The sequence below is a fragment of the Euleptes europaea genome, chromosome 12 (assembly GCF_029931775.1).
Source record: "Euleptes europaea isolate rEulEur1 chromosome 12, rEulEur1.hap1, whole genome shotgun sequence".
NCBI lineage: Eukaryota > Metazoa > Chordata > Lepidosauria > Squamata > Sphaerodactylidae > Euleptes > Euleptes europaea.
In genome coordinates this window covers 14,907,447-14,935,388 of record NC_079323.1, presented here as the reverse complement: position 1 = coordinate 14,935,388, position 27,942 = coordinate 14,907,447, and the positions used below count along the sequence as shown (strand labels likewise).

At 45.4% G+C, this 27,942-nt stretch overlaps 1 protein-coding gene across 1 annotated transcript in view; it reads right to left on the bottom strand.

Annotated features, from left to right (window-relative positions):
• CNTN5 (contactin 5) overlaps nucleotides 1-27,942 on the bottom strand; it is a 368,571-nt gene that overhangs the window by 151,256 nt on the left and 189,373 nt on the right. Inside the window, exon 6 of the mRNA XM_056858114.1 lies at nucleotides 13,573-13,776. Coding sequence (XP_056714092.1) covers nucleotides 13,573-13,776 — 204 coding nt within the window. The remainder of the gene's footprint in view (nucleotides 1-13,572; nucleotides 13,777-27,942) is intronic.

Here is a 27,942-nt window from a genome sequence, read left to right as displayed (position 1 = left end):
ATCTACAGACAACCAAGATCAGTTCCCCTGAGGAAAATGGCTGCTTGGGAGGGCATTAGACCCTGCTGAGGTCCCTCCCCTCCCCAAACTCCACCCTTCCCAGGCTCCATCCCCAAAATCTCCAGTGTATCCCAACCCAGAGCTGGCAACCCTATTTTTAAGGGACAAGCACTTCTTCTTAAGGGACAAAGTTTTAAACACAAACAAGCAAAGAATTGCTGGAACAAATTATTGTAGCACATAGGCACAAAAGCAGGAGCTGTGTCATCCTGGGCAGCTCTCGAAAACTAGTTTGTGGGGACAAAGGGACAGCAAAGGCCATTGTTAAGGGGAAATGATGCATTCTTAAGGGAGCAAGGAAGACATTACTGGAAGAGCGAAGGCACTCACTGCATTGTTTATAGAACGAAGGTAAACCATGTCATCAGTAATGTCTTTACCTTCTTAATAACACCTGTTTACACCTTTTGTTCGGAGAACTGGCCAATCTGTCGACAACTTCACATCAACAAACGTTGACGATTTCTTTTCCAGTTCCTTAACTGATCATTCGCAGTTCTTCAAGTCAACTTTTGCCCAGAGGCACGAGAACGTCCTTTCATGTGCCGCAGCGGATGGGGGACAGTTAACACTTTGTCATTTCCCTCCATCTCTTTTTCATCATCTGATAATATCTCTATCTCTGATGCCGGAAGCCATGTCTGAAATTGCTTACAGTATCTTCTTCCTTATCTAAGGTAAATACTAGAGTGGAGGTGAAGGCGCTTCCTCAAAGAGCGCTGTAGAACAAAGCTTCTTAAACTGTGGGCCGTGACCCCATATGGGGTCACGTAACTGAATGTGGGGGGGGTTGCAAAAAAATAGGCGACAGTAAATGGTAAAATTATATGTATACCAAAAATTGTTTTAAAATACATTTGTTTATGATTTTTTAGCTTTCTTTTGGTGGAAAATGACATCCTGTGAACAGGCCTTTATTTTAGTAATCAAAAATCTGATTTCCAGAGATGGTCACGGTGCAGGGAAATGAAGCCTCTACTTGAGGCGACCTTCAGTTTGAGAGAAGGTTATCGGGGTGTGTGTGTGTGACCAAGGCAGCTCTTGTGAAGTAGATTGCTCATCGGCATGGGTGAGCAGTCTTCTTCAGAATGAAGCCTGCTCAGCAGCTGTTGAAGGTGGTACTTTTTTAGTTGGAGAGTATATCTCTCTGGATGGGACTGGGTGAGCCCCATCTTTTAAATGACCCTTCTGCCTCCAGACTATCCTGATCCAGATTAATTCATTGAATGGTGATGGGTAGTTTTGTCAGAACAAGTTGGCTCTGATGACACAACCCCTACCTCAAAAGTGCCCCAACTATGGGGCCCTAAGAAGATCAGTCAAAGGTAGAAAAATGGGAGAAAGCACAAAGCCATGCATCTGAGCAAAGGCGTATAGTCGAAACCCGAAAAAGAAGAATATCTATTCGGCTTTTTCAGGAATTGCCTATTCGGCTTCAGACAGATTCCCAGGTTTTGGTATTCGGTCGACCTGAAACCCGAATATTGCTGAAACGGCTACTTCTGGGTTGATTTTTGGTTTGGGTATATCGATATGCACAACCCTTACCTGGAGGTTCTGGAGGTAGAACCTGGGGAAACAGGGGTTTGGGGAGGGGAAGGACCTCAGTGGGGTATAACGTTATAAAGTCTATCCTTCAAAGCAGCCATTTTCTCCCAGGAATCTGATCTCTGTCATCTGGGGATGCATTGTAATTCTGGAAGGTCTCCAGGCCCTACCTGGAGTCTAGTAACCCTATGTGGGAGAAAGAGTAAGCAGAAAATATTTTATCATAGTGCCTGTTTGGGGTCTTTCCTGTGCATAATGCCAGAAAACAGTTTGCAAGATCACCCATAATCTCTTTGCAAGATCACCCATAATCTCTCATAACGAGTAGACTGACTCTAGCTTTTCTCCTCTTCCAAAAAAACTGATTGGCACTAAGATAAATAAAGTGACCACACAAATGCCCAGTTTTTGAATGACGGTTTTCCACCAGAGGAAACACCCACTGAAGCTTGCTGCTGCGTGTGCGTTGTGTTGTATATCTTCTACACTGCCTCCAGACACTACTGCTTCTAGATGCATAAATCTCAGAGGTACAAAAGGAATATTTTTTTTAAATACCTGACTTAAATACTGAGCAATATTTAGCTCACGTTGTATGGAAGAATTGCAGTACTCGAAGAAATTTAGGGACATTTTCATGTACATGTCAATCTAAGCTGTGTGACAAAATCCCTGAACACCACTTTAAAAATGTACTGTTTGTTTGTTCTGTGATATGATTTCTGTATTCTATCACAATATTGTTTCATTGCTGAATGCTGCTAGTCTGCTTTTTAGGAACAGATGTGTCTACTGGCAATTCCCTGAGAAGCACGTTGTAAAAATCTGTGCGCTGCAGTAGACTAAACTGCTGTAGCATCTACCAGGTCTACTTGAGACCCTGGAGAAAACATTTCAGCTGCACCCTCCTCTGCCCCACCATCCGGGTTGGATATTGCTACAAACCAGGAGTCCCCAACATGGCACCCGTGGCCGCCCTGGCACCCGCTGACACTTTTTCTGGTACCTGCCAAGTGTTTTTAGGGCAGGGTTTAGGGAGAGGAGGGACATCAGCATGCTATAATACTATAGAGTCCACCTTCCAAAGTAGCCATTTTCTCCAGGTGAACTGATCTCTATCACCTGTCAATTAGTTGTAATAGCAGGAGATCTCCAGCCACCATCTGGAGATTGGCAACCCTAGTTGAATGCCATAGAATCCACCCACCAAAGTAGCCATTTTCTCCAGGGGAACTGATCTCTTAGACTGGAGATGTGTTGCAATTTCAGGCGATCTCACAGCATCTGCCTTATACTGAATCAGACCCTTGGTCCATCAGAGTCAGTATTGTCTACTCAGATCAGCAGTGGCTCTCCAGGGTCTCGGGTAGAAGTCTTTCACATCACCTATTTGCCTAGTCCCTTTAACTGGAGATGCCGGGGATCAAACCTGGGACCTTCTGCCTGCCAAGCAGATGCTCTATCACTGAGCCATGGCCCCTCCAGGCCCCACCAAGAGATTGGCAAGCCTACGGCAGAACATCCTCCAGCCAAAGGTACGATAACACCCATTCACCATATTTTTGTTCCTTGTATGGTCAGAATGGCTGCTGTATATTATGTCTGGAATGCTGTTTTCCCACTCTGCCATAATAGAGCAATATAGAAAGTAGGGTTGCTCTTCCTTTCTCTGCTATCCAATGCAGTTACAACAAGCTGAATAAATAAGAGAATGTTTGTCAGCTCCAACAACCCACGTGAACCACGCAAAAGCCAATTGAGCGCAAACATCCATCCATGCCCCTGATAATAAAGACCTTGCAGGGTCAGAGCATCTCCTTCCTCCTTCCGCAACCCAAACTGTCCCATTATTTTACCGCCGACAGCAACAAAATGCCCTTGTTAAGGATTTGGAGCAGTTCTGTCCCGAAGCCAAATGGCTGCTGTTCGTAATCAGATTGTTTCAGCGGGGCCGACAATCTGACAGGAAACGACAACTTGCTCCTAGCTGGACACACCATGTCATATGGCAGGACTGCAGGGAAAGCTGTCAAGCAGGTAAAACACAGACGAAGTTTAGGGTTTGTAAAACCGAGAGGTACAAGCACCGAGGGCTGCAAGTACCGTCCTGTTTACTAAGGCAACATCCACTTGCAAATTTGGGAGACGGAATTTCATCCAGATGTTAATGGATGTGTGTGATGGTGGGGAAAACACTGGTCTAGAAGCAGCCTTGTTCCAAAATCAGGAAATACTAAAGAGGTAACCGGGGGGGGGGGGCATACAAAAGCAGGTATCATTCTCCCTGGGAACTTGTGTTAATGAGCTGTCATACAGTGCTGTATGCCCAAGGTCTTTTGCGACCAGATAAATCTTTTGACAGATAATTAGCGGAAGGAGGAACAAAACACCGGCACTTTCCATTGATAGCAGTAGTCACTTTTCATCGAATAAATAGTCAAGTGAAACTCCGGCTCCACTCAATTATGTGCTGCCATTCCGTAGGCAATCCCCACACCTGGCTTGTTTCTCCTGTGAATGATAAACCCGGCTCGGATTCTCCCATGTCCCAATCCCAAAGCACTGCTTTACAGTATCAATACAGACATTGTTAACTTCTACCCATCGGGGCTGCACAACACGTGACCTACAGAAATGAATGCAGTCCTGCCATGTACTGTGGCCCTATAACCAAAAAATACAACACTAGACTATTATAATATTATATACTTTGATCACGACCAATTTCTGTCACACAGGACAGTAATTTATAGAAACGAAAGTATTCATGCAATATTTTATAAGCAATTACACAGAACCCAACCTTCCAACAGAGGTAAAGGCAAATCCGAGAGTTCAACAGGTAAGTCAGCAAGGCTCCACAGGTAAATCAAAAAGTCCGTATCATTAAAGAACCAAGTGATATATCTTCCTCTTTAGGTGCCAAGTGGGCCAGGTAAGTATAATAATCCAAGAATCTCCAGAGACCCATGGCTCGAAGTAGATCAAGAAGACGGGCTTTCCAGATAATAATAAGGCTCCATTTGTGCTTCCAGCTTCTTCAGTTACTTGATCCAAAAAGTCACAATATATCCAATCTGTTATTTCTTACTCCTCAAGAGTCCATTTCTACTGCATTGCTCCCGACGATTTTTTGGTTATAGTTACAGTTTGAACAACACTGATTTTGCTTGTTTTGGTCCACTGATGTATTGTGACCTATCAGAGGCCCAATCAACCTTCTGTTTTGCTGGAGGCCTGGGGTTACAGAAACAGGTAAGTTGCCTGCAGTCTGGTAGGTATAGGGTTGCCAACTTCCAGGTGGACCTGGAGACCTCCCGCTGTGACGACTGATCTCCAGGCGATCAAGATCATTTCCCCTGGAGAAAATGGCTGCTTTGGAGGGTGGACTCTATGGCATTATACTCTGCTGAGGTCCCTCCCCTCCCTAAACCCTGTCCTCCCCATGCTCCACTCCCAAAATATCCAAGTATTTCCCAACCTGGAGCTGGCAACCCTAGGGTAAGTACCAGTTGCTCTTGAGCAACTGAAGGTAGGGTAAAGCAGAAACAATGAGGAAGCAAGACAGGAATGGATAAGAGGTGAGAAGATATTCCTTGTTGTTTCTTGTTTTTTGGAGTTTGGGGGTCCCCACTTGCAATTCATTTGTTTTGTTTTTATATGCAGTTCGTATTTATGAATACAAAGGGTTAGATCCTGAAGACCCATTCCACTAACGCTGTGGTGCTTTCCTCCAACACAGGGAGCCTTCCCCAATGAATAGGGTTGCCAACCTCCAGGTACTAAGGAACTAATCTCAGTACACTACCATAACTTCTCCTTTTAAATATATTTCTTTCTTTCAAAGTTTCTTTCTCCAAGCATATATTAATTTTACCTTTTAACTTGTCTTAACAACTTGTACAACAACAAAATTATAAGTTCTGAATACAGTTAAACTTCACTATACAAACACTTCACTATGAATTATCTCTTATCAGAATCTTTAACACTGTTGAGTACCCCTCGGGAAAAACCAAATGCCGGCAGCAATGTCCTTGCTCACAAGTAGGTAGTATTGTGGCAGTATTGTGGGGATCGCTGTAACCCGCACTACGTCCGCGGTCAGGTGATGTAGACTGATCCAATCACAACGGTGGAATCCCGTTCCTGCCGATATCTCTCATTTGGCTAAAAGCAGCTGTATATTTGAATGTGGATCCATCCAAAATTCATATAAAGCGCACACAAAGATGTAACAAGATCCCAGTTGCCTCTTGTTTCGCGTTGTGTACAATTAGCTTCTTCAGACCGTGCAACAATATTCTGACTGCACCATCGCAGTTCAAAAGAATGACTCCTAGAACATAGGACTAGTTTAACTGTATTCAGAACTTATAATTTTGTTGTTGTACAAGTTGTTAAGACAAGTTAAAAGGTAAAATTAATATATGCTTGGAGAAAGAAACATTGAAAGAAAGAAATATATTTAAAAGGAGAAGTTGTGGTAGTGTACTGAGATTATTTCCTTAGGGTTGCACAACCTCCAGGTACTAGCTGGAGATCTCCCGCTATTACAACTGATCTCCAGCCAATAGCGATCAGTTCACCTGGAGAAAGTGGCCACTTTGGCAACTGGACTCTATGGAGAGTCCCTCCCCTCTCCAAACCCCACCCTCCTCAGGCTCCACATGTCATGGTCTTCACTGAACGCAAGATCCTGACGGGCTCTTGACATGAGTGCAGGCCAAGTTTTGGCCACAAGTCAAGTCCTTGGTTCCCAGGGCTTGGAAGCTCCTGTGTATACTTCGTCAGTGCCTATTATCACAGCTGTGGCGTGTTGTGTCTTCATTCATGGGAAATGCCTATCTCGCTGTTGCCTAGCAATGTTTATCTTACTCTCTTGTCCTAATGTTTTTAAGCAGGTAGCCTGTACTTGCTCTCCATTGCTAACCTCGCCTGCCTGCGAGCAGTTAGTTCTTTTAATTTGCTTTTTAGTTCCTAATAAAGTTTTACTGCTTCAGATCTACCTGTCTGGATGAGTGTGCTTGAGGGATGCTAGAGGCAAACGCCTGAGACTGACACCACCCCCAAAAACCTCCCGCTGGTTGCAAAGAGGGACCTGGCAACCCTACCAATGAAAGAGGTTCTCCACTGACCTAACAGCCTCTCCACTGACCTAACAGGGAAGGCTTCTTGCACCAAAGGAAATCACCACTGCTAGCAGAGCAGGACCACCAGATTCAACACAATGAATGTCGTTTTGTCAGGCTTCAGCAAATGCACGGCGTTTCAGGCAATAGAACTCAAATCCAGACAGAGCAGCAATTCAGAGATTTATTCCGAAAGTCAGTGATTTCAGTAAGGAGACGAACAAGGCTGGAATGCATGGCAGGGGAAATAAGGATACATACATAGGACTAATACAATGGACAAGGTTGGGTTACAGTAACAAAGAAAATCATGTAGTCGCTTCCTCCTGGTAACGACTTAAGTTAAACTGAAACAGAAACTCTTAAGAGCAATCAGTGGAGGAGATGGCTGAGCTCCCGGCTTTGTGTGTGGGACCCGATATCAGATCGGATATTTACACGGGCGGGTCCCAATACAATTGTAAATCCCTGACCGGGGTTCGTGTGCAAAACGGGGGGGGGGAGTGCACGGAGAACTCCATCTTGTTCACGGGGGAACCATCTTGTTTGGGGCCGGGGCTGTCAGAAGCCCTATCTGACACGTTTATACATATGATATACTGATAGTGTATAATGCCGATGAGAAGGTCAACATTTCTCCTAGACTGGAGGATTCCTTTTTGTTTAGAGAACAAACAAACCTGAAACAAAAACCACTACAAAAGTCTCCATTGGCTAGTGTGGCTATCCTTCCTCACCACACTCCCTTGCTTTGGCCAGAACTGACATCCATAAGGTTTAACTCTAAGACCCAACGAAGTCTCAAGATCTAATTTGCTTTTACAGAAGACAAATCTTCTGTGGACAGTTCAAACAAATTCTGTTTTTGTTTTTTTTAAATCAACCATGTTGGAAAGCCAGCCGTAAGCAACATATGTTCCTACTGGGAGTTATCCCTCTGATGTGTTCCTACACATATGCCTAAACTAAATTTAAACCTGAATAGTCATGGAGAAAATTGCCCAAACATAATCGCAGTGCGTTCCCATCTGTCTTCAGGTTTTCCTCTCTTAATTTTATGTACGAAAAATGGAAATGCATCTACCTCAAAAAATGTATGCGAGATTGGCTGTCTCTTTCCAAGTGAAATGCACCTGACTCTCTTCCCCTTCGTTGATGGATAGGGATGACACCAATTTGGCCTTCAGGAAGAGTTGCAGAGAAATGGAAAGTTTGAGGAACAATTCCACCCTTAAATCTGAGAAGTGGCAGGAGAGAAAGAATACTTAAAGGCAAAGCGGGCCATCAAGTTGCAACCAACTCATGGGGACCCCATGAAGTTCCACCTCATGGGGTTTTCAAGGGAAGAGATGAGCAGAGGCGGTTTGCCATTGCTTTCCTCTGCATAGCGACTCCAGCCTTCTTGGGTGGTCTCCCACCCAAGTACTAACTGTGGCCAACTCTGCTTAGCTTCTGAGCTCTAGTGAGCTTGTCCTAGTCTGGGCTATTAGGGCTGCTACAAAGAATATTTGGGGGAGGTGAAAAGGTATAGGAAAAGGAGATTCTGCAAATGTTTACGATTCATTGGAGAACGTGGCCAGAATAAGGGCTAGGTGAGCAGACATCTGATTGTTGTTTAGGGGGTATAATAGAGATATGGCAAAAGTGGAAGAAGACAGGGCATGAAGTGGGGGGTTGGTTCTGAAACAGGGTTGCCAGGTCCCTCTTTGCCACTGGCGGGAGGTTTTTGGGATGGAGCCTGAAGAAGGTGGGGTTTGGGGAGGAGAGGGACTTCAATACCATAGAGTCCAATTGCCAAAGTGGCCATTTTCTCCAGGTCAACTGATCTCTATCGGCTGGAGATCAGTTGTTATAGCAGGAGATCGCCAGCTTCTACCTGTAGGTTGGCAACCCTATTCTGAAAACTCATCATTTTATATGTCCAGGATGAAACTGGAAGTGAAGATTATCGTGGACAAGACTACATTTTAATCCAACATACTTAAAATGAATATTTGGAAGAAATAACCAAGTCTGCCTCTATAGAGTTAGGGTAGGAAAGGTATTTGAGACATGGCAGCTTGGATTATTTATTGGAAAACCTTTGATAATGTCAGTAACATTTAAGTAATGAATGAAATGCCTGTCTGTGATGTAAGTGAACACTGTATTTGCATGCACTGTATAGACTTATTTTGTTGCTTCGCAAAGAGATTTTTCTCCTTCAATACTATGCATACACACACACACATACATATATGTTCTGTGAATTTAGGAAGATCATGAGAAGGAGGAAAGGAAGGGATGAGTCAATGCTCATCTCTTGTGGCCCTTTCTTACATCCCCAGGGTAATGCCAATCACCATCTGATTGTTGTTTGGTGGTATAATAGAGATATGGCAAAAGTGGGAGAAGACAGGGCATGAAGTGGGGGGTTGGTTGTGAAATAGGGTTGCCAGGTCCCTCTTTGTCACTGGCGGGAGGTTTTTGGGGTGGAACCTGAAGAGGGGGGGTTGGGGAGTGGAGGGACTTCAATGCCATAGAGTCCAATTGCCAAAGTGGCCATTTTCTCCAGGTCAACTGATCTCTATCGGCTGGAGATAGAGATACATAAACTTGAAATAACTGCACACATCAAACAGCTGATGTTTTAGATCGGCAGAGCATCCACTTCAGAGAAGGTTGTCTGTGGTCTACTTCACTGAAGACATTTTTTCTACTTCTGGTTTGCAACTGAGATGCATCTCCACCTCCATCTTTCTACTGTTTGTAAACCCTTATTAAATAATTCTTCAGAGTTTCTAAAGCATTGTAAGAGGAAGCTAATGAAATGATGCAATATATATATATATATATTATATATATATATATATATATATATATATATATATATATATATATATATATATATATATATATTCTCCCCCCCGATGAAACTTTTTATCTCTTCAGATAGAATTTTAAATTGTTCTTTTGGTAAGTCTGCACAAAGTGAAATTGAATTGTATGGAATGACTGATTGTCAAGGACATCTGCACAAATGAGGTATTCATTTTATTCAGAATCCATTCAAGGATTTCTTGATGTTTTTATTTAATTTGCTTTGTCTCAAGGAGATAAGTTTCCCTTTGAGGCAGAGCTCTAAGGAAATAAAAGATTAATATAAAGACAAGCAAATTCTTACATTCTTCCAGGGTTTGACATAAAGCTATAATATTATTCAGCTGCCTCAATGAAGATAAATATACAGACGTTTTCTCAAGAGCATTCTTGTCTTAAGAAGCCCAGTCCCGGTGGTATCGCTACAATTGAGAATTCCAAACAAGAAGATTTGCAAAAGGAAAACTCACTGAAAGGATTGTTGTAATTGGTTTACTCTAAATGTCTCTCTCCTCAGAGCTACTCAGCAAACCAAAAACAAACTTGATTTCTCCCCAACAATGCAAGAAGATATATAAAATAGCTTTCTTCCTAAGATTTGCTGACCCCAGGCCCTGAGTGAAGTTTTTCTTCTAGAATATTCTGTGCCATCACTCGAGCTCAACTAGGGTTGCCAACTTTCAGGTAACAGCAGAAGATCTCCTGCTATTACAACTGATCTCCAGCCAATAGAGATCAGCTCACCTGGAGAAAATGGCCACTTTGGCTGTTGGACTCTATGGCATTGAAGTCCCTCCCCTCCCCAAACCCCACCCTCCTCAGGCTCTGCCCCAAAAATCTCCCGCCGATATCGAAGAGGGACTTGGCAACTCTAAGCTCAACCAATGTCAGCAGAGGAAGAAGGCAGCTTAGAGCCAGCCTTCCAATGTTTTTCCCTTACTGCTTCAACTTCTTTGCTTAGCACCCATCTTCTCTGCAGTCTAGGCTTCTCTGACAAAACAGAAGCACAGCCAATGGCTAACGAGGGCTTAGTAAAAGCCAAATTGCCAGCCGTTCAATGCTTAAGATAAGCATTAAGACTTGTAGTCATAATCTTTGATGTTTTAATGGGCAACATAATTCTCATCTCCATAATATCCACACAGAAGGTCAGAGTCTAATATTATGATATAAATTATTAATGTAGATTATCAGTGTAGGGTGATTAACATTATTAATGTAGGATATAGATTATTAATGAGGGAAAGCAAAATTTGGGTTTGCATGCAAAGATATGTTTATTCTAGTACTGGGAACTACCAAGGCAAGCAAAAGCTCTGAATATCTATTATGATTGCCACTTACATGGTTCTAGTGGGGGATCTCCCACCAAAGGTCCCCACCCTCACTCAGTGGAGTCATGGGTGAAAATGGGAAGGGGTAACAATGTTGATCAATGCCAAAATATCACTTCCTGTTTCAGAATAGGAAGTGATGTCATGACAATGATGTCATGACAATGTCTTGTGACGTTACTGTCAGTTTCAGTACTAGAAGTGACACCAGAAAGCTCTAGGAATTTCCCAAATCTGTGTTTTTTACCATAGAGATCTGAAAGTTCCTAGAGTGTCATGTTGTCATTTTCTTTTTCCCCCAAAAAAGGAAGTGATGTCCCAGCAGTACCCCTCCCCACCGCTCCTGAGAATTGCTAGCTGAGGGTTGCCAATCCTAATAACAATATAACAAACCAGGCAAATTATCAGACTGTTTCTAGTAAACTAAGCAAGTTCTCTTTCATCAGAAATTTATTAGAAATGTCTCATAGTATGCACAATGCCATGAGAAACTCAGGTTTGGATTGCATGGTACAAATCCATCAACAGAAGGCATTTGTGCCAGTAGAATGGGATTTCCCTCTTCCACTGCAGCCCTAAATATTCCCTGAAATGCTGCTTCTCTGGGACAGGGGGATCTGAAGGAACAGCATAAGTGGGGAATTGGCAAAAATTGTTAGATTTCCATTACCATAGGATCCAAGCATCTGCAAGCAAACAAATAAACAATAACGACTCTCTGAGGAGGGTGTTACCTTTCATGCCTCCATGAGTGCAACTAAAGTAACCTTGTAACAGGAGAAATGTCCTGATCCAGGTAATTGCGGCTGGGGGTAGGAGGAGGAAGTATGAGGGTCTACGCTAGGGCTGTCAAGCTCCTCGTGGGGGTAGGGAATCCTGCCCAGCTAGGGTTCCCAGGTCCCTCTTTGCCACTGGCAGGAAGATTTTGGGGCGGAGCCTGAAGAGGGTGGGGTTTGGGGAGGGGAGGGACTTCAATGTCATAGAGCCCAGTTGCCAGAGCAGCCATTTTCTCCAGATGAACTGATCTCTATTGGCTGGAGGTCAGTTGTAATAGCAGGAGATCTCCTGCTAGTACCTGGAGGTTGGCAACCCTGCGGTATTGCTGTTGTTGAGCAAATGGAGTCCTCCTTCTTGGGGTGGGAACGTAGAGAGAATAATTAACTTTTGAATTAAAATTGACAAAGCCAGTAAGGTTCTTTTAGAAAGCATTTTGAGTGTGTTAAAAATAGAAGCAGGAACTTCTCTTTTCATAAAAGCCTGCCATGGGAAACAATACTTTACCTTGACTGATCACAGAAAGTCAAGAATGGTAAATTGAAGCGGGCGCAGAAGTGAAGTAAACTGCTACGGCATGAAGTAAAATAAGGGCCTACTTCTTATATAGGATTCATGCTGTGCAAACATGGAAACTTCCAACCCAGTAGTAATGAACAGAGATCAACTTAATTCCAGGCTAAGCTCTGAATGAATATATACTGTATCAAATCAAATCATCTTTTTAAAGCCTAGACTTTGTAATGTTCTCACAGTGCTCAAATATTTATAAGACAGAGCAAGTATCTTACTGTGTTTGCATGTTTTACGGCTTTGTTTAATACTAACTCCTATGAGCTTATGTGTTTGTGTGTGTGTGTGTGTGAGTACGTGAGTGCGTGCATGTGATCAGACTGCTGAAGAGAGCTTCTGAAATAGAAACATTGTTTGAAAACCACATTATATCATGATGTTAAATACATTTTCCTGAAATCCACTCTGATTTCAAAAGACCTTATATCCAGGTGTGAGGGGGAGTTGTGGTTTTAATAGCTATTTTGCAAGTTATTTCGTTGTTGATGCTTAGTAGTATGTCCCATTAGGGAGACTGTAATCAGCTGCAGGGCAGACTAGAAGAAGAAGAGTTGGTTGTTATACCCTGATTTTCTCTACCTTTAAGGAGTCTCAAACCAGCTTACAATTGCCTTCCCTTCCTCTCCCCAGAAGAGACACCTTGTGAGGTAGGTGAGGCTGAGAGAGTTTGGAGAGAAATGTGACCGGCTTACAATTGCCTTCCCTTCCTCTCCCCACAACAGACACCTTGTGAAGTAGGTGGGAGAGTTCGGAGAGAACTGTGACTGTCCCAAGGTCACCCAGCTGGCTCCATGAGGAGGAGTGGGGAAACCAACCCAGTTCACCAGATGACCGTCCGCCGCTCATGTGGAGGAGTGGGGGAATCAAACCCGGTTCTCCAGATCAGAGTCCACCGCTCTTAACCACTATGCCACTCTGGCTCCTCTCTGTACTATAAGAGAAAGCAGAATAGGGAGAAAAAAGAAAGATGGAGGAGAAAGTAGAGGAGAGGCTGTAAGAGTCTCTTCATGCAGCCTCAGAGAAGAAATGCCAAAAATGCCCACATAAATAAATAAATGCACGAATATTCCTTAACCCCAGATAAAACCTGTTACTGAAGTTCATGTAGTGATGCCTGGAAAACTGCTTCCTTCTGGTTGTTTTGTTGTTGTTGTTTTAGCAATCTATTCTGGTCAAGGGATACTCCTCGAACACAGTGGTGGTTCCCCCCCCCCCACACATACCTTTTTATATCTTCCCCCTGCCCCCAAAATGGCTCACTATGTTTCACCTAACAGTCGCAACTTGCTTACCATCTGTTCGGAGCGTTAGCGGCGTCGGAGGGCTGAGGACTCTGGCATTGGTCACTGTGTTCTTCACCAGGCAGATGTAGCTACCTACATCAGATGGTTGCACCTTGGATATGTAGAGATTGCCTGTTTCCTGGGAGATAAACCGCCGGCTATCCTCTGCCACAAAGGAGGGGAACTCATTAAATACCCAACTATAGATGATTTCTGGAAAATAACAAAAAAATACAATCTGTTACAATAATTATAAGTCTGGAAACAAATATGGACCAAAATATGGTGCTTTATGAAATCGTGTTTTACGAAAACTTTGCTTTGGGGAAACTCCATGAACATCTGGAGTTTGCAAGCCTAGTACTTAAGTCAATATCACAGTAATCAATTTCTACCAGCTTTGTCCCTCAACTTAATCTAAATAAGCTATAAGAATCGGAGTATCCCTTTAAAAATGTGAATGACAAGACATATGGGATTGTATCCTCCATCTTCATTCCATTAACACCCAAAATTTCCTTCTGCATCTTTAACTGGAATTTGCAGTGGAATTTACGGTGTTAGATGAATGGAGTTGCTGGATACAGCTCAACGCATGAACACATGAAGCTTCTTTATATCGAAGCAAGCCATCGTATATTTAGTCCACCACTTCCTGCTTGGGTGGTAGATGTTTTCCAGGATTTCAGGAAGGCTATTTCTCAACATGTCTACCAAAAACCCTTTAACTGGAGATATCATGGATTGAGCCTAGGACCTGCTGCATGGGGAAGGGAGCAATGAGCCGTCAAAAGCCTTCACATGCTTCTGCGATACAACTGGGATTTATAGAATCATAGAGTTGGCAGGGGCCATGCCATACAGGCCATCTAGTCCAACCCCCTGCTCAATGCAGAATCAGCCTAGAACATCCCCGACAAGTGTTCGTCCAGCCTCTGCTAAGACTGCCAGTGAGGGGGAGCTCACCACCTCCCTAGGTAACTGATTCCACTGTCAAACAACTCTTACTGTAAGCATTTCCCCCTAATATCTGGCTGGTACCTTTCTTCCTGCAATTTAAACCCATTATTGCAAGTCCTATCCTCTGCTGCCAACAGGAACAGCTCCCTGCCCTCCTCTGAGTAACAGCCCTTCAAATACTTAAAGAGAGCAATCATGTCCCCCCTCAACCTCCTCTTCTCCAGACTAAACATTCCCAAGCTCCTCAGCCTTTTCTCATAGGGCTTGGTCTCCAGGCCCTTGATCATCCTCATCACTCTCCTCTGCACCCGCTCAATTCGTCCACAGCTTTTTTGAAGTGAGGCCTCCAGAACTGCACACAATACTCCAGGTGTGGCCTGACCAATGCAGTGTGCAGCGGAACTACGACATCTTGCAGTTTGGATGTTATGCCTCTGTTGATGCACCCCAAGATCACATTAGCTTTTTTTGTCGCAGCATCACTCTGGATGCTCATGGATTACAACTGATTCTCCAATCCTCCTGGGATTACAACTGATTCTCCAGTCTACAGTTTCCCTGGGGAAAATGAATACGTTGGAGGGTGGACTCCTATGGCATGCTTAATGAGAGACCTAGTGAGAGACCCACTGAGATCCCTCCCCTCCCACGCCTGGAGATGAGTTGTAATAGCAGGAGATCTCCAGCTAGTACCTGGTGGTTGGTAAGCCTAGTCTGTAGAGACAGGGTTAGCAACTCTGGGTTGGGAAATCCTGGATATTTTGGGGGGGTGGGGTGGAGCCTGGAAGGGTGGGGTATGAGGAGGGGAGAGACTTCAGTGGAGCATAATCCCATAAAGTCTACCCTCCAAAGCAGCCATTTTCTCCAGGGAAACTGATCTCTTTTGGCTAGAGATCATTTGTAATTTTGAGAGATCTCCAGGTTCCACCTTCAGGTTGGCAAACCAAAATAGAGATTATTTATTTTTACTTCATTTATACCCTGCCTTTCTCCCCCAAAGTCCCCAAAGTGGTTCACCTCATTCTCTTCTGCAACAGCCCTGTGAAGGAGGTTAGGCTGAGAGTATAAGACTGGCCCAAGGAAACCCAGCAAGCTTCTATGACAGAGTGAGGATTCCAACCTGTGTCTGCCAGATCCTACACCGACACTCTAACCACTATGCCACACTGGCTGCTTTCCCCCACTGGTGTGCCCCACCTCCTCTTCTACATTGAAATGAATCAGATGAAGTCTGACAACATGAGTCTGCCAAGGTACGTACCTCCCCTAATTATGCCACTTCAGCCCAAGGCGAGAAGAGTCATAATGTTCCTGAAGATATTCCTTCCTATAATGCTGAGCAACATAACCTTTGAGAACATCCTACATTTACTGGGTCCAATATTTTCTTGCTGTTTCACAGGGGGCTTTTACAACCACACACCTCTGCATGAGAACAACTCTGTGAGGGAAGCAAGTAACATTGCCAGCGTGGTGTAGTGGTTAAGAGTGGTGGTTTGGAGCAGTTGCCTCTAACCTGGAGAACCAGGTTTGATTCCCCACTCCTCCACATGAGAGGCGGAGGCTAATCTGGTCAACCGAGTCGGTTTCCCCACTCCTACACATGAAGCCAGCTGGGTATCCTTGGGCTAGTCACAGCTCTCTTAGAGCGCTCTCAGCCCCACCTACCTCACAGGGTGTCTGTTGTGGGGAGGGGAAGGGAAGGTGATTGTAAGCTGATTTGATTCTTCCTTAAGTGTTAGAGAAAGTTGGCATATAAAAACAATGACAACAACCAAAACCAAACTAAAATGAGATGATTCTACCAAAGCCTTTGTTGCCATTCAGGTTAAAAAAAAAGTCAGAGTACTATCTGTCCACATCTCAAGCAGACATGAGAGTTGCTAGACATTAGGAAGAATTTTCTAACAGTTAAAGCGGTTCCTCAGCGAACAGGCTTCCCCAGGAGGTGGTAAGCTCTCCTTCCCTGGAGGTTTTCAAGCAGAGGCTAGATGGCCATCTGTCAGCAATGCTGATTCTATAATCTTAGGCCATTCATGAGAGGGAAGGCATCTTGGCCATCTTCTGGGCAGGATGGAGTAGGGGTCACTGGGTGTGTGTGGAGGAGGTAGTTGTGAATTTCCTACATTGTGCATGGGGTTGGACTAGATGACCCTGGTGGTCCCTTCCAAATCTATGATTCTATGAGATAGTTTCAGAGTTGGCAGACCAACCCGGCTACCCTCTGAAACTGCTACAGGAACAGACTTCTCCTCCTGCCACCGTAGCTTCGGAAGACATCCGACCTCCATCTCAATTTTTATTTCATATTCCCCGCATCCATTATTTCATCTTCTCCTCCCTCTTCCCCCCCACCTCCTCTACACTGCTGAACTTTTGACACCCAACATTAGCTGTGAGGCAGCCTCCGCTGGGCTCTCTGACAATCTTGGCAGGGCCGGCTCTAAATGCAGAAATGTCAAGGTTAGCGTCAGAATAGAAAGTCATTGCTGCTGCCCCGAGATACAACGTTTCACCAACACAGGGAGCTGGTTGCTTTCTGCCGCTAATTGAGCTCCTGTTTTCAGCTTGAGCAATGGCATGAAGAAGACAGTAGGCATAATCATGCCTGTTGGTACATTTATATATAGGGTTGCCACACTCCAGGTACTAGCTGGAGATCTCCCACTATTCCAGCCAATCTCCAGCCAATAGAGATCAGTTCACCTGGAGAAAATGGCCACTTTGGCAATTGGACTCTATGGTATTGAAGTCTCTCCCCTCCCCAAACCCCACCCTCCTCAGGCTCCACCCCAAAAACCTCCTGCCGATGGCGAAGAGGGACCTGGCAACCCAATCTATATACTATTACCCAAGTGTGGCCCCCATTTGCAGATATCCACACTTGCAAACTTGTTTCTGCAAACCTGGGGGACCCCCTAGGGTTGCAGAAAAATCTGACATTAAAAAAATATTGGGGTTTTTAAATTGTCCCCCCAATCTATATACTATAGAGAGCCAGCATGGTGTAGTGGTTAGGAGCAGTGCACTATAATCTGGAGAACCGGGTTTGATTCCTGTCTACTACACATGAAGCCTGCTTGGTGACCTTGGGCTAGTCACAATTGTCTCTGAACTCTCTAAGCCCCACCTACCTCACAAAAGGTGTCTGTTGTGGGGAGACAAAGGGAAGGAGACCGTAAGCCAATCTGATTCTTTTTAAAAGGTAGAGAAAGTCGGCATATAAAAGCTAACTCTTCTATTTCCGAAGTGTGGCCCCCATCTGCAGATATCTAAATCTGTAGATCAGGGCCATACTTGCACCAAACAGATGTTTCTGCAAACTTCGGGGGACCCCTAGGTGGGGCCTGTTAGGGTTGCCAGATCCAGGTTGGGAAGCTCCTAGAGATTTAGGGATGCAGCCTGGGGAGGACAGGGACCTCATTGCCTTACAGTCCACCCTCCATACCACCCATTTTCTCCAGGGGAACTGATTACTGGAGATGAGCTGAAATTCCAGGGTATCCCCAGGTCTCACTGGAGGATGGCATCCCTATGGTCTGCCAACTCTCCAGCTTTAAGGGCACCTTGCTATAGCTTAGCTGGCATCCAAAGTGCTCTGTGGCACATGCAGTTCATATGCAAAAGGGCAGCTCATTCACTACTGTTCCTGCAGAATGGAAAAATACCCTTCAGCACCGCTGGCGCACACCAGCAGCTCCACATTTTCAGGGATAATTGGTAGTTTTATGAACGCTGCCATTCAAAGCAGCTGGCCTCCTATTACTGAACATCTCAGCAAGTTACTTTCGAGAAGCTACTGAAGAATGCCAGGCTTCCTTGAAGTTGCGGGGAAAGCGCTGGTCTAGATTAATTCGTCTTCTGCTATCGCCGGGGACACATTCCTGTCAAATTCTATAGAGGTAGACTCCAAGCATAAATTTGCCAACAAGCTGTTACTGCCGCTAGAAAAATGGGCGAAGTTCTTCTCAGCAAGTGCACCCCATGTGCTTACAATTACACAGTTTCCGGTATTGTTCCGTTCCTTGAGAAAAGGTCTGCGTGATTCCAAGCAAAAGGGGAAACCAGACAATCATTAAAGAAGATTCATGGTCTACCACTTTGCATACAACGGGGAATGATTGGGAGCTGTCTGTGGATAAATCTCTACTGAGGGAACAGGGAAGCCACAGGCTGAAGATAAAGGCAAAATATATAATACAAAAGATGGCTCTAAAGGCAAACAGCTAATACATTCTTGTGAAACCTGAAAGACTGGGATTAAAATGTGAGCTCGTTCTTGGATTTATTGGATAGAATAAATCCAGAGAGAGCCAGCGTGGTATAGTGGTTAAGAGTGGTGGTATAGAGCGGTGGATAGGGTTGCCAGATCCCTCTTCACAACCAGCGGGAGATTTTTGGGGTGGAGACTGAGGAGGGCGGGGTTTGGGGAGGGGAGGGTCTTCAATGCCATAGAGTTCAATTGCCAAAGCGGCCATTTTTCTCCAGGTGATCTGAACTCTATCGGCTGGAGATCAGTTGAATTAGCAAGAGATCTCCTGCCACTACTTGGCAGTTGGCAACCCTAGCGGTGGACTCTAATCTGGAGAACTGGGTTTGATTCCCCACTCCTCCACATGAGCGGCGGAGGCTAATCTGGTGAACCGGGTTGGTTTCCCCACTCCTCCACATGAAGCCAGCTGGGTGACCTTGGGCTAGTCACAGCTCTCTTAGCTATTTCAGCTCCACCTACCTCACAGGGGAGGGGAAGGGAAGGTGATTGTAAGCCAGTTTGAGTCTCCCTTAAGTGGTAAAGAAAGTCAGCATATAAAAACCAACTCTTCTTCTTCTAGAATAACTGGGAAAGTCAGAATCTCAGTAAAGACATAATGTGAAAACATAGGAGGAGCTGTGGCTCAGTGGTAGAGCATCTGCTTGGCATGCAGCAGGTCCCAGGTTCGATCCCCGGCATCTCCAATTAAAGGGACCAAACAAGTAGGTGATGTGAAAGACCTCCACCTGAGACCCTGGAGAGCCGCTGCTGGTCTGAGTAGACAACACTGAGATTGATGGACCATGGGTCTGATTCAGTATAAAGCAGCTTCATGTGTTCATCTGTCCAAGAAAACAAGCTTTCCTAGTGGAATCTAATCACAAACAAAGTCCCCCGTAGCTTGTCAAGTCCCCCGTAGCTTGTAGAAACAGCACTCCCTAACATCTATTTAGCACCTTCGAGTTTCCAACAGTGTATCCTATGCAGATCTTCTCCAGTTCAAATCAAAGGATGCAAAGCAGTAATCATATAGGAGCTATGTATCACTTGCAATATATATGTAAAGGGTAGTAATGCTGAGAGTGAGGTAATGGTGACTTGCTTTTAAGGTCATCTAGTTCTCCAGTGGCAGAAATTAGATTTGAACTAGGGATTTTCATAAGCGATAGTTCTTAATGAGGATTAGCAGTAGGGTTGCCAATCTCCAGGTGGGGCCTGGAGATCTCCCAGAATTTCAATCCAATCTCCAGACAATAGAGATCAGTTCCTCTGGAGAAAAAGGCACCTCTGGAGGGCAGACTCTATGGCATTATACCCCAATGAGGTCTATCCCCTCCCCAAATCCCACCTTTCCCCAGCTTCACCCCCAAATCTCCAGAAATTTCCCAACCTAGAGTTGGAGACCCTAGTTAGTAGGCACGAAGACTAAATGGAACCTCCTTGTTTAGAGTCATTCTATCTCCAGAGACAAATTGCTGAGGAACAATAGCAGATCACGAGTGTGACCAAATAAGGCAGGATATAAACCAGGGGTGGGAAACCTTTTTTTCTGCCAGAGGCCATTTGCATATTTATCACATTGTTTGGGGGCCATAGCAGTTGTAGATCTCCTGGCGGCGGGGGGGGGGAGAGGCTAGGGTTGCCAGGTCCTCTTTGTCACCGGCGGGAGGTTTTTGGGGAGGAAGGAAGGAAGGAAGGAAGGAAGGAAGAAAGGAAGAAAGGAAGAAAGGAAGAAAGGAAGAAAGAAAGAAAGAAAGAAAGAAAGAAAGAAAGAAAGAAAGAAAGAAAGAAAGAAAGAAAGAAAGAAAGAAAGAAAGAAAGAAAGGGCATTTATGCACAGGAGGTTTTGCCTTGGATTTGCTGCTCTCTAGATGCACATTTTTCCCATTTGAATTCTCAAAACTCTGCATACTGTTGAATTTTGAGAATTCAGATCTGAAAAATGTGCATCTAGTCTAGAGAGTGGCAAATCCAAGGCAAAACCTCCCATGCTTAAATGGCAGAAGGAAGGAAGGAAGAAAGGAAGAAAGGAAGAAAAGTGAAAGTGGGAGAAAGAAAGAAAGAAAGAAAGAAAGAAAGAAAGAAAGAAAGAAAGAAAGAAAGAAAGAAAGAAAGAAAGAAAGAAAGAAAGAAAGAAAGAAAGAAAGAAAGAAAAGGACAGAGAAAAAAGAAAGGACGGAGACAGACAAAGAAAGAGACAGAAAAAGGAGAAAGAGAGGGAGAGAAAGGAGAGAGAGTGACAGAAAAAGAGGAAGAAAAGAGAGAAAAGCCTCCCTCCCACACACACACTCTGCGGCACGTGCAACCACGTGCAACCGGGCTTCAACCTTCCCACCACCCCACCCCCAGAGTCGCCTAATCGGCTCCCGTGCAGATGCTCCGCCGCAGGGAGCAGCTGGCTTTTCTCCCCCCCCTCTCGCCACCGTCAGCTGCTGAGCAGCGAGAGGGAGGAGGGGAGAAGAAGAAGCCAGCCACTCCCGGCGGCGGAGCATCCGCACGGGAGCCGATTAGGCGACTTTGGGGGCGGAGTGGGGAGGCGGGAAGGTTGTGCTCGCTGCCCGGTTGTGCTCGCTGCCGGGGCGGGCAGGAACACGCGGCACACTTAAAAAACCTCTCTTGCCGCTCAACAGCTGGCAGGCAGTGAGAGGGATTTTTTAAGTGTGCCGCGGCATTCCTGCATGCCGCGGCTGTAAGGGCAGCCTTGGGGGAAGCATCTTTCTCCCTCCCCCCTCCACTCGCTGATTAACATTTTCAGTGGCCCTTGGGAGCTCCAGGGCCCTCCCCGAAACTGTTCCTGAAGCCGCCCTGCTGCTCCATGTTTCTATGGCAGGGCCCTGGAGCTCCGGAGGGCCACTGAAAATGTCCTCGCGGGCCGTTTCTGGCCCCCGGGCCGGACGTTCCCCATCCCTGATATAAACCAATAAATAAAAGCCTGGCGGTTTCTTGGTGATATCTGGTGGGCCGCTATGGGAAACAGGATGCTGGACTCTGTGATCCTGAGGCCTGATCCGTCCTGGCCCCTTCTTATATTCGCATGACTCCCTAGCTCACAGTCTTCAGCCACTATTCCATACCAAGTCCTAAAGCACACAATCAAGAAATGCTGGCTATCTCCCAACTTTTTGGTTTGAGCGAACATTTTATTGCCATGTTTTGACACAATGCCTGCTCTACCTCCATTGATAAGTGATAATACGAGCATTTATAAAGCGACACCGGCACATTTTCTAAGATTTCTTTTTAAAAAAATTAAAGGCACTTTCTCCGCACATGGCGTGCAAGAAGTCTCAGTTAATTACTATGGGTCTGAGGCAGTACACTTTCTTTGAAATGAAGCCATGGCTGAGCTTCACCACTGACTGATGTGAAATCAAAGGTATTTAATCAGCAGCCTGACAGCTCGGCCTTTTACTAATTCATTAATGAGAGTGATGGCTAAAGAATAGACTCCAGGAGAAGCACTGTGGCAGTTTTATTGGAACCGTGCTACAATCAAGCTTCGACTTGGCGAGGGCTCTGGGCTCTGGGGCTGTCCTCTCACGTAGTATTTCTCATGCTCTGGACACCCGAGGCACAGCTTTCCTTGGCGTTACAATGGGAGGCCCCCTTTGCTCTTAAATACAGCCTGCTTCTTTTCCAGATCGTACCCCAGAATAATAGGCAGGCACACAGCTTGTGGGGATCAGTACCCCGGCCAGTTCTTCCTCACCAGGGGAACCCGCCTTAATTTCAGGAGAGGCTTCAAAAACAGACATGGGGAAACCAGTGGTTCTCTCGTCACTAACAGAAACCACCATATTCCTGTCAGCAAGTCTTTGCATCTCCAGCGTTGTGTAGCCAGCGTGGTGTAGTGGTTAGGAATGGTGGTTTCGAGCGGTGGAATCTGATCTGGAGAACCGGGTTTGATTCCCCACTCCTCCACGAGTGGCGGACGCTAATCTGGTGAACTGGATTTGTTTCCCCACTCCTACACACGAAGCCAGCTGGGTGACCTTGGGCAAGTCATTCTCTCTCAGCCTCACCTACCTCACAGGGTGTCTGTTGTGGGGAGGGGAAGGGAAGGTGATTATAAGCCGGTTTGATTCTCCCTTAAGTGGCAGAGAAAGTCAGCATATAAAAACCAACTCTTCTTATTCTTCCACAGAATGCCACAGCATTACACCTCTGCCCTGCTCCTCCTCCAGGGAGCACAGGAAGGCATACATGACATGGCTTTCCTCTTGTCCACATTATCCTCAGAACAACCTTAAGAGTAGAGCAAGACTGGAGTCCAGTAGGACCTTAAAGACCAGGATGATTGCCAGAGACCAGCTTTTGCCAGATCCGACTAAGGGAGCTGTGACCCTTAAAAGCTTATACCTTGACAATCTTCTTGGTCCCTAAGGTCCTACTGGACGTTAACCTTGATCTTCTACTGCAGACCAACACGGCTACCAACATGGCTATGCCAGCAGACCAACATGGCTACTCCAGCGTGGTGTAGTGGTTAAGAGCAGTGGTTTGAAGCGGTGGACTCTGATCTGGAGAACCGGGTTTGATTGCCCACTCCTCCACGTGAGCGGTAGAGGCTGGGTTCTTGGGCTAGTCGCACTCTCTCAGCCTCACCCACCTCACAGGGTGTCTGTTGTGGGGAGGGGAAGGAGATTGTAAGCCGGGTTGAGTTTCCCTTAAGTGGTAGAGAAAGTCGGCATATAAAAACCAACTCTTCTTCTGAAATCACCCTATGAGGTAGGCTAGGTTGAGAGACAGTGGATGGTCTCAGTGAGCGTTCACGGCTGAGTGAGGATTTGAACCTGGGTCATCATAGCCTTAGTTCAGTGCTCCAACCACTATGCTACACTGATATTACAACACTCTAGGTCTCTGAAAGGTTGGCAGCAGAAAAGCAGGAGCTGAAGAATACCTATTTACAAGTTCAAAAGTGCTTGTCAGCTGTAGTGATGGCTTCCAGTATCTCGCTCCTCCTGATCTTGTCAATGCTTAGTCATTTTCAAAGAGAATGGGGATCAGTGGGCTGGATCCAACAAGCATTCTGCTAGTGAGGAAGTAAGGAGACATCCTTCTTGACCACTCAAATGGTTACTGGGCTTTCTAGTTCAGAGGAAGGATAACTGAGGTTTATAAAATTATGCATGGCGTGTGAGGAATGTGGATACCAGCACTTGAGGATACCCAATGCAGTTGATGGGTAACAGATTCAGGTCAGTTAAAGGAAAGCACTTGTTCAGTCAGCAAGTAATAAGCTTGTGGAATTCACTGACACAGAAGGCAACGATGGCCACTGATATCGTTAGCTTTAAAAGGATTAAATACACTCATGGAGATAGGTCTACCAGCAACTATTAGCCATGGTGACTCAACGGAATCTCACAGGCAGAGATCTATCAGTGACTATTAGCCGTGGTGACTCAATGGAATCTCAGAGGGGGAAGCCTACCAGGGACAAGGAAACAAGTGACATTCTTCCAAACCTACATACACATTATGCTTATATTGTTATTCCTTATAGCTATACCTGTTCCATTTTTACAGTGACACTTGTATCAACCACACAAAGACTTTGCAGAAACTTCCACTGAAATTACAACATGCAGATGTCACGCAACGAAATCTATGTGCCACAGTATTCTGAGAAGAGAAGAATGAAAGAAAAATCATGAATGGCAAGCGGGCCGTAAATTGGCATTCTTCTGGGACAGAGTAATTGTCTGCCAGTGAGCTCTGCTATTTTCAAAGTTTGGGTGTTGAAGTGATTAAGTCCCCATGGTGACAGAAGAGCTGGCATTTCATCTTACGAATCCCCTACCTTGTTTACAGATACCTTTCCTGGGAGTTCTCCAGCTAGCTGCCAAAGGTCATTTGGAAACCCTTTAGACATGTTCCACCTATTTCCACATATTACCGTGCTATCCTAAAATGGAGTTACACCTTTAAGAACATATGAACATAAGAAAAGCTCTGCTCGATTAGACCCAGGCCCATCAAGTCCAGCAGTCTGTTCACACAGTGGCCAACCAGGTGCCTCTAGGAAGCCCCCAAACAAGATGACTGCAGCAGCACCATTCTGCCTGTGTTCCTCAGCACCTAAGATAACAGGCATGTTCCTCTGATCCTGGAGATAATAGGTATGTATCATGACTAGTATAATGCATCATGACTTTCTAAGCCCATTGACTTCCATGGATTTAGACAGGTGTGACACTGCCTAGGATTGCAGCATTAGTATTGTTGATTCTTTTAGTTTTGTAAGAACATCATGTGGGGAGCAACTTCAGAGGTTCCTAATGACATAATATCAGGGGAGGTTTTTTTTTTTTAGGTGAGGGAAACATCCCTGGAAAAGGGTCTCACCCTAGCTCACTCCAGCAGTGCCCCTCCAAATGACGGAGGGAGCACCTGCTTGGACAGTTCTTAACAGAAGGTGAATGCCAAGCTGGGCATCTGTCCAGGGTGAGGCCAGGCTGGCTTGCCCCATCCTTTGCTGTGGCAGGTTGGGCTGGGTGAGTCTGGGCCCCTTGATGTGACGAGCCCTCCTTCCCAGCTTCTCTAGCTCACACCCCACCTTCTCCAGCTCACACCCAACCAGCGTGGTGTAGTGGTTAAGGGCGGTGGACTCTAATCTGGAGAACTGTAGATGATTCCCCACTCCTCCACATGAAGCCTGCTGGATGACCTTGGGCTAGTCGCAGTTCTCTTAGAGCTCTCTCAGTCTTACCTACCTCACAAGGAGTCTGTTTTGGGGAGAGGAAGGGAAGGAGATTGTAAGCTGGTTTGATTCTCCTTAAAAAGGTAGAGAAAACCGGCATATAAAAATGAACGTGAACTTCTTCTTCCACCACTAGCTGAGATAGGAGGATTCATTTTACTCTCTGGATGTTCCCACTAGGTAGGGTTGCCAGCTCCAGGTTAGGAAACACCTGGAGATTTCTGGGGTGGAAACTGAGGAGGGTGGGGTTTGCGGAGGGGAGGGACTTCAATGCCATAGAGTCCAATTGTCAAAGCGGCCATTTTCTCTGGGTGAACTGATCTCTATTGGCTGGAGATCAGTTGTAATAGCAGGAGATGTCCAAATATTACCTGGAGGTTGGAAACACTACCACTAGCTTAGCGTTGCCAGCTCTGGGGATTTTGGGGAATGGAACCTAGGGAGAATGAGGATTGGTGAGGGGAGGGACCTCAGCATGGTCCACCCTCCAAAACAGTCATTTTCTGCAGGGGAATTGTAGTCTGGAGATCAATAATAATAGCAGGAGATCTCCAGGCCCCACCTGGAGGATGGCAACCCTAGCTTGTAGTTTGTGAAGGCTAATTAATTAGAATCAGAAGTTGTACACGTGCATTCCCATCTGTGTCTTTGGGAAGAATTTTCCCCACCACGGTTGGAGGTGAACTGGGAATCCTTCAATATCTTTCTTTTTGGTGTCCCCATTTTGGTGGAATGATAACACATTGGAGACATGTATGGAGAAAAACTTGAACACTTGGGGGAAAAAACCTTTCAAAAATGTCACACACATTCTCTCTAATTAATATCGGATTCTTTTCATGTGCCTTTCCACCTTTCCTCCCATGGGCTCATTTGTACATCAATATTTATAACCTATTGATGTCACCCTTCAATCACTCCGCACCTAATGACTCACAGCTGTGTGTGTGTGAACAGCTGCCGCAGAAATGTGCTGTGTTTCAGGTAAAAAAGAAATCTCTAGATGATTTTTGATCTTCAAGAGGCAGAGTGAGCGTTGTGGTTAAAGCATTAGGCTGCGCCTTGGGAGATCTGGGCTCAAATTCCTCCTCTGACATGAAACTCACAGTGTTCATGGGTTGTGGCTCAGTGGTAGAGCATCTGCTTGGCATGCAGAAGGTCCCAGGTTCAATCCCCGGCATCTCCAGTTAAAGGGACTAGGCAAGTAGGTGATGTGAAAGACCCTTGCCTGAGACCTTGGAGAGCCGCTGCCGGTCTGAGTAGACAATACTGACTTTGATGGATCAAGGGTCTGATTCAGTGTAAGGCAGCTTCATGTGTTCATGGGTTAGTCATTCGCTCTCTCCCTAGCCCACTCTTATGCCAGACATTTGCCTTCAATTTTATCAGCCCATTCAGGAGTTGATGTTGCTTTAACATTTTACTATGCAGAAAAGGCCCAAGGTAAACATGTCACTGCTGATGAAAGACTTTCTGATACAGGTGGTTCACGTTGCAGGCATCGCATCACATTCAAATATTTACTCGGTGTACCAGTTTATGCCATGTGCAGGGTCTTCAAGGCTGCATAGAATCTACCTTGGCCACAGACTGCTGGTTGTATACAAACAGCCCATATGATATTGTGGTTATGTGTTGGACTAGGATGGGGAGGGGGGACCCAGGTTCAAATCCCCACTCATTTATGACACTATGTGGGTGTACTTGGATCAGTCATTCTCTCTCCTCCTAAAATACCTCACAAGCTTGTTGTGAGACTAAACAAAATATAAACTTGTGTATCCCAGATGTAGGGTTGCCAACCTCCAGGTACTAGCTGGAGATCTCCTGCTATTACAACTGATCTCCAGCCAATAGAGATCGGTTCCCCTGGAGAAAATGGGAACTTTGGCAATTGGACTCTATGGCATTGGAGTCCCTCCCCTCCCCAAACTCCACCTCAAAAATCTCCCGCTGGTGGCAAAGAGGGACCTGGAAACCCTACCCCACTAGGGGGACATAGAATTCCCTCCCCACAAGTTTCGCGGGTCCCCATAAAATATAATGAGGCAGGGGAGAACTACGTACACTATTCACAGCTCCTTACAGGAAAGATGGAATAAAAATGGGATGGATAGCTTGTGTATGAGCCAGCCCATAAGGGATGGTACCTGGTTTGTGATTTTGCATTATGGCACCAAACAAATATGAGTAGCAGTGCAATCCTGTGTGGACGTATTCTATTCTTTGCACTTAGACTGTTGTGACTCTGTATAAAATTGCACAGTTAAGTTGCCTTTGCACAGGAATGTCATACCTAAATCATCCCTAAGCATTTTTCCCAAAGATCCTATGTGTGTTAAAGTGCTGAAAGTGGCATGGCGACCCTATGAATCAATGTCCTCCAAAACGTCCTATCCTTAACAGCCTTGCTCAGGTCTTGCAAATTGAGGGCTGTGGCTTCCTTTATAGAGTCAATCCA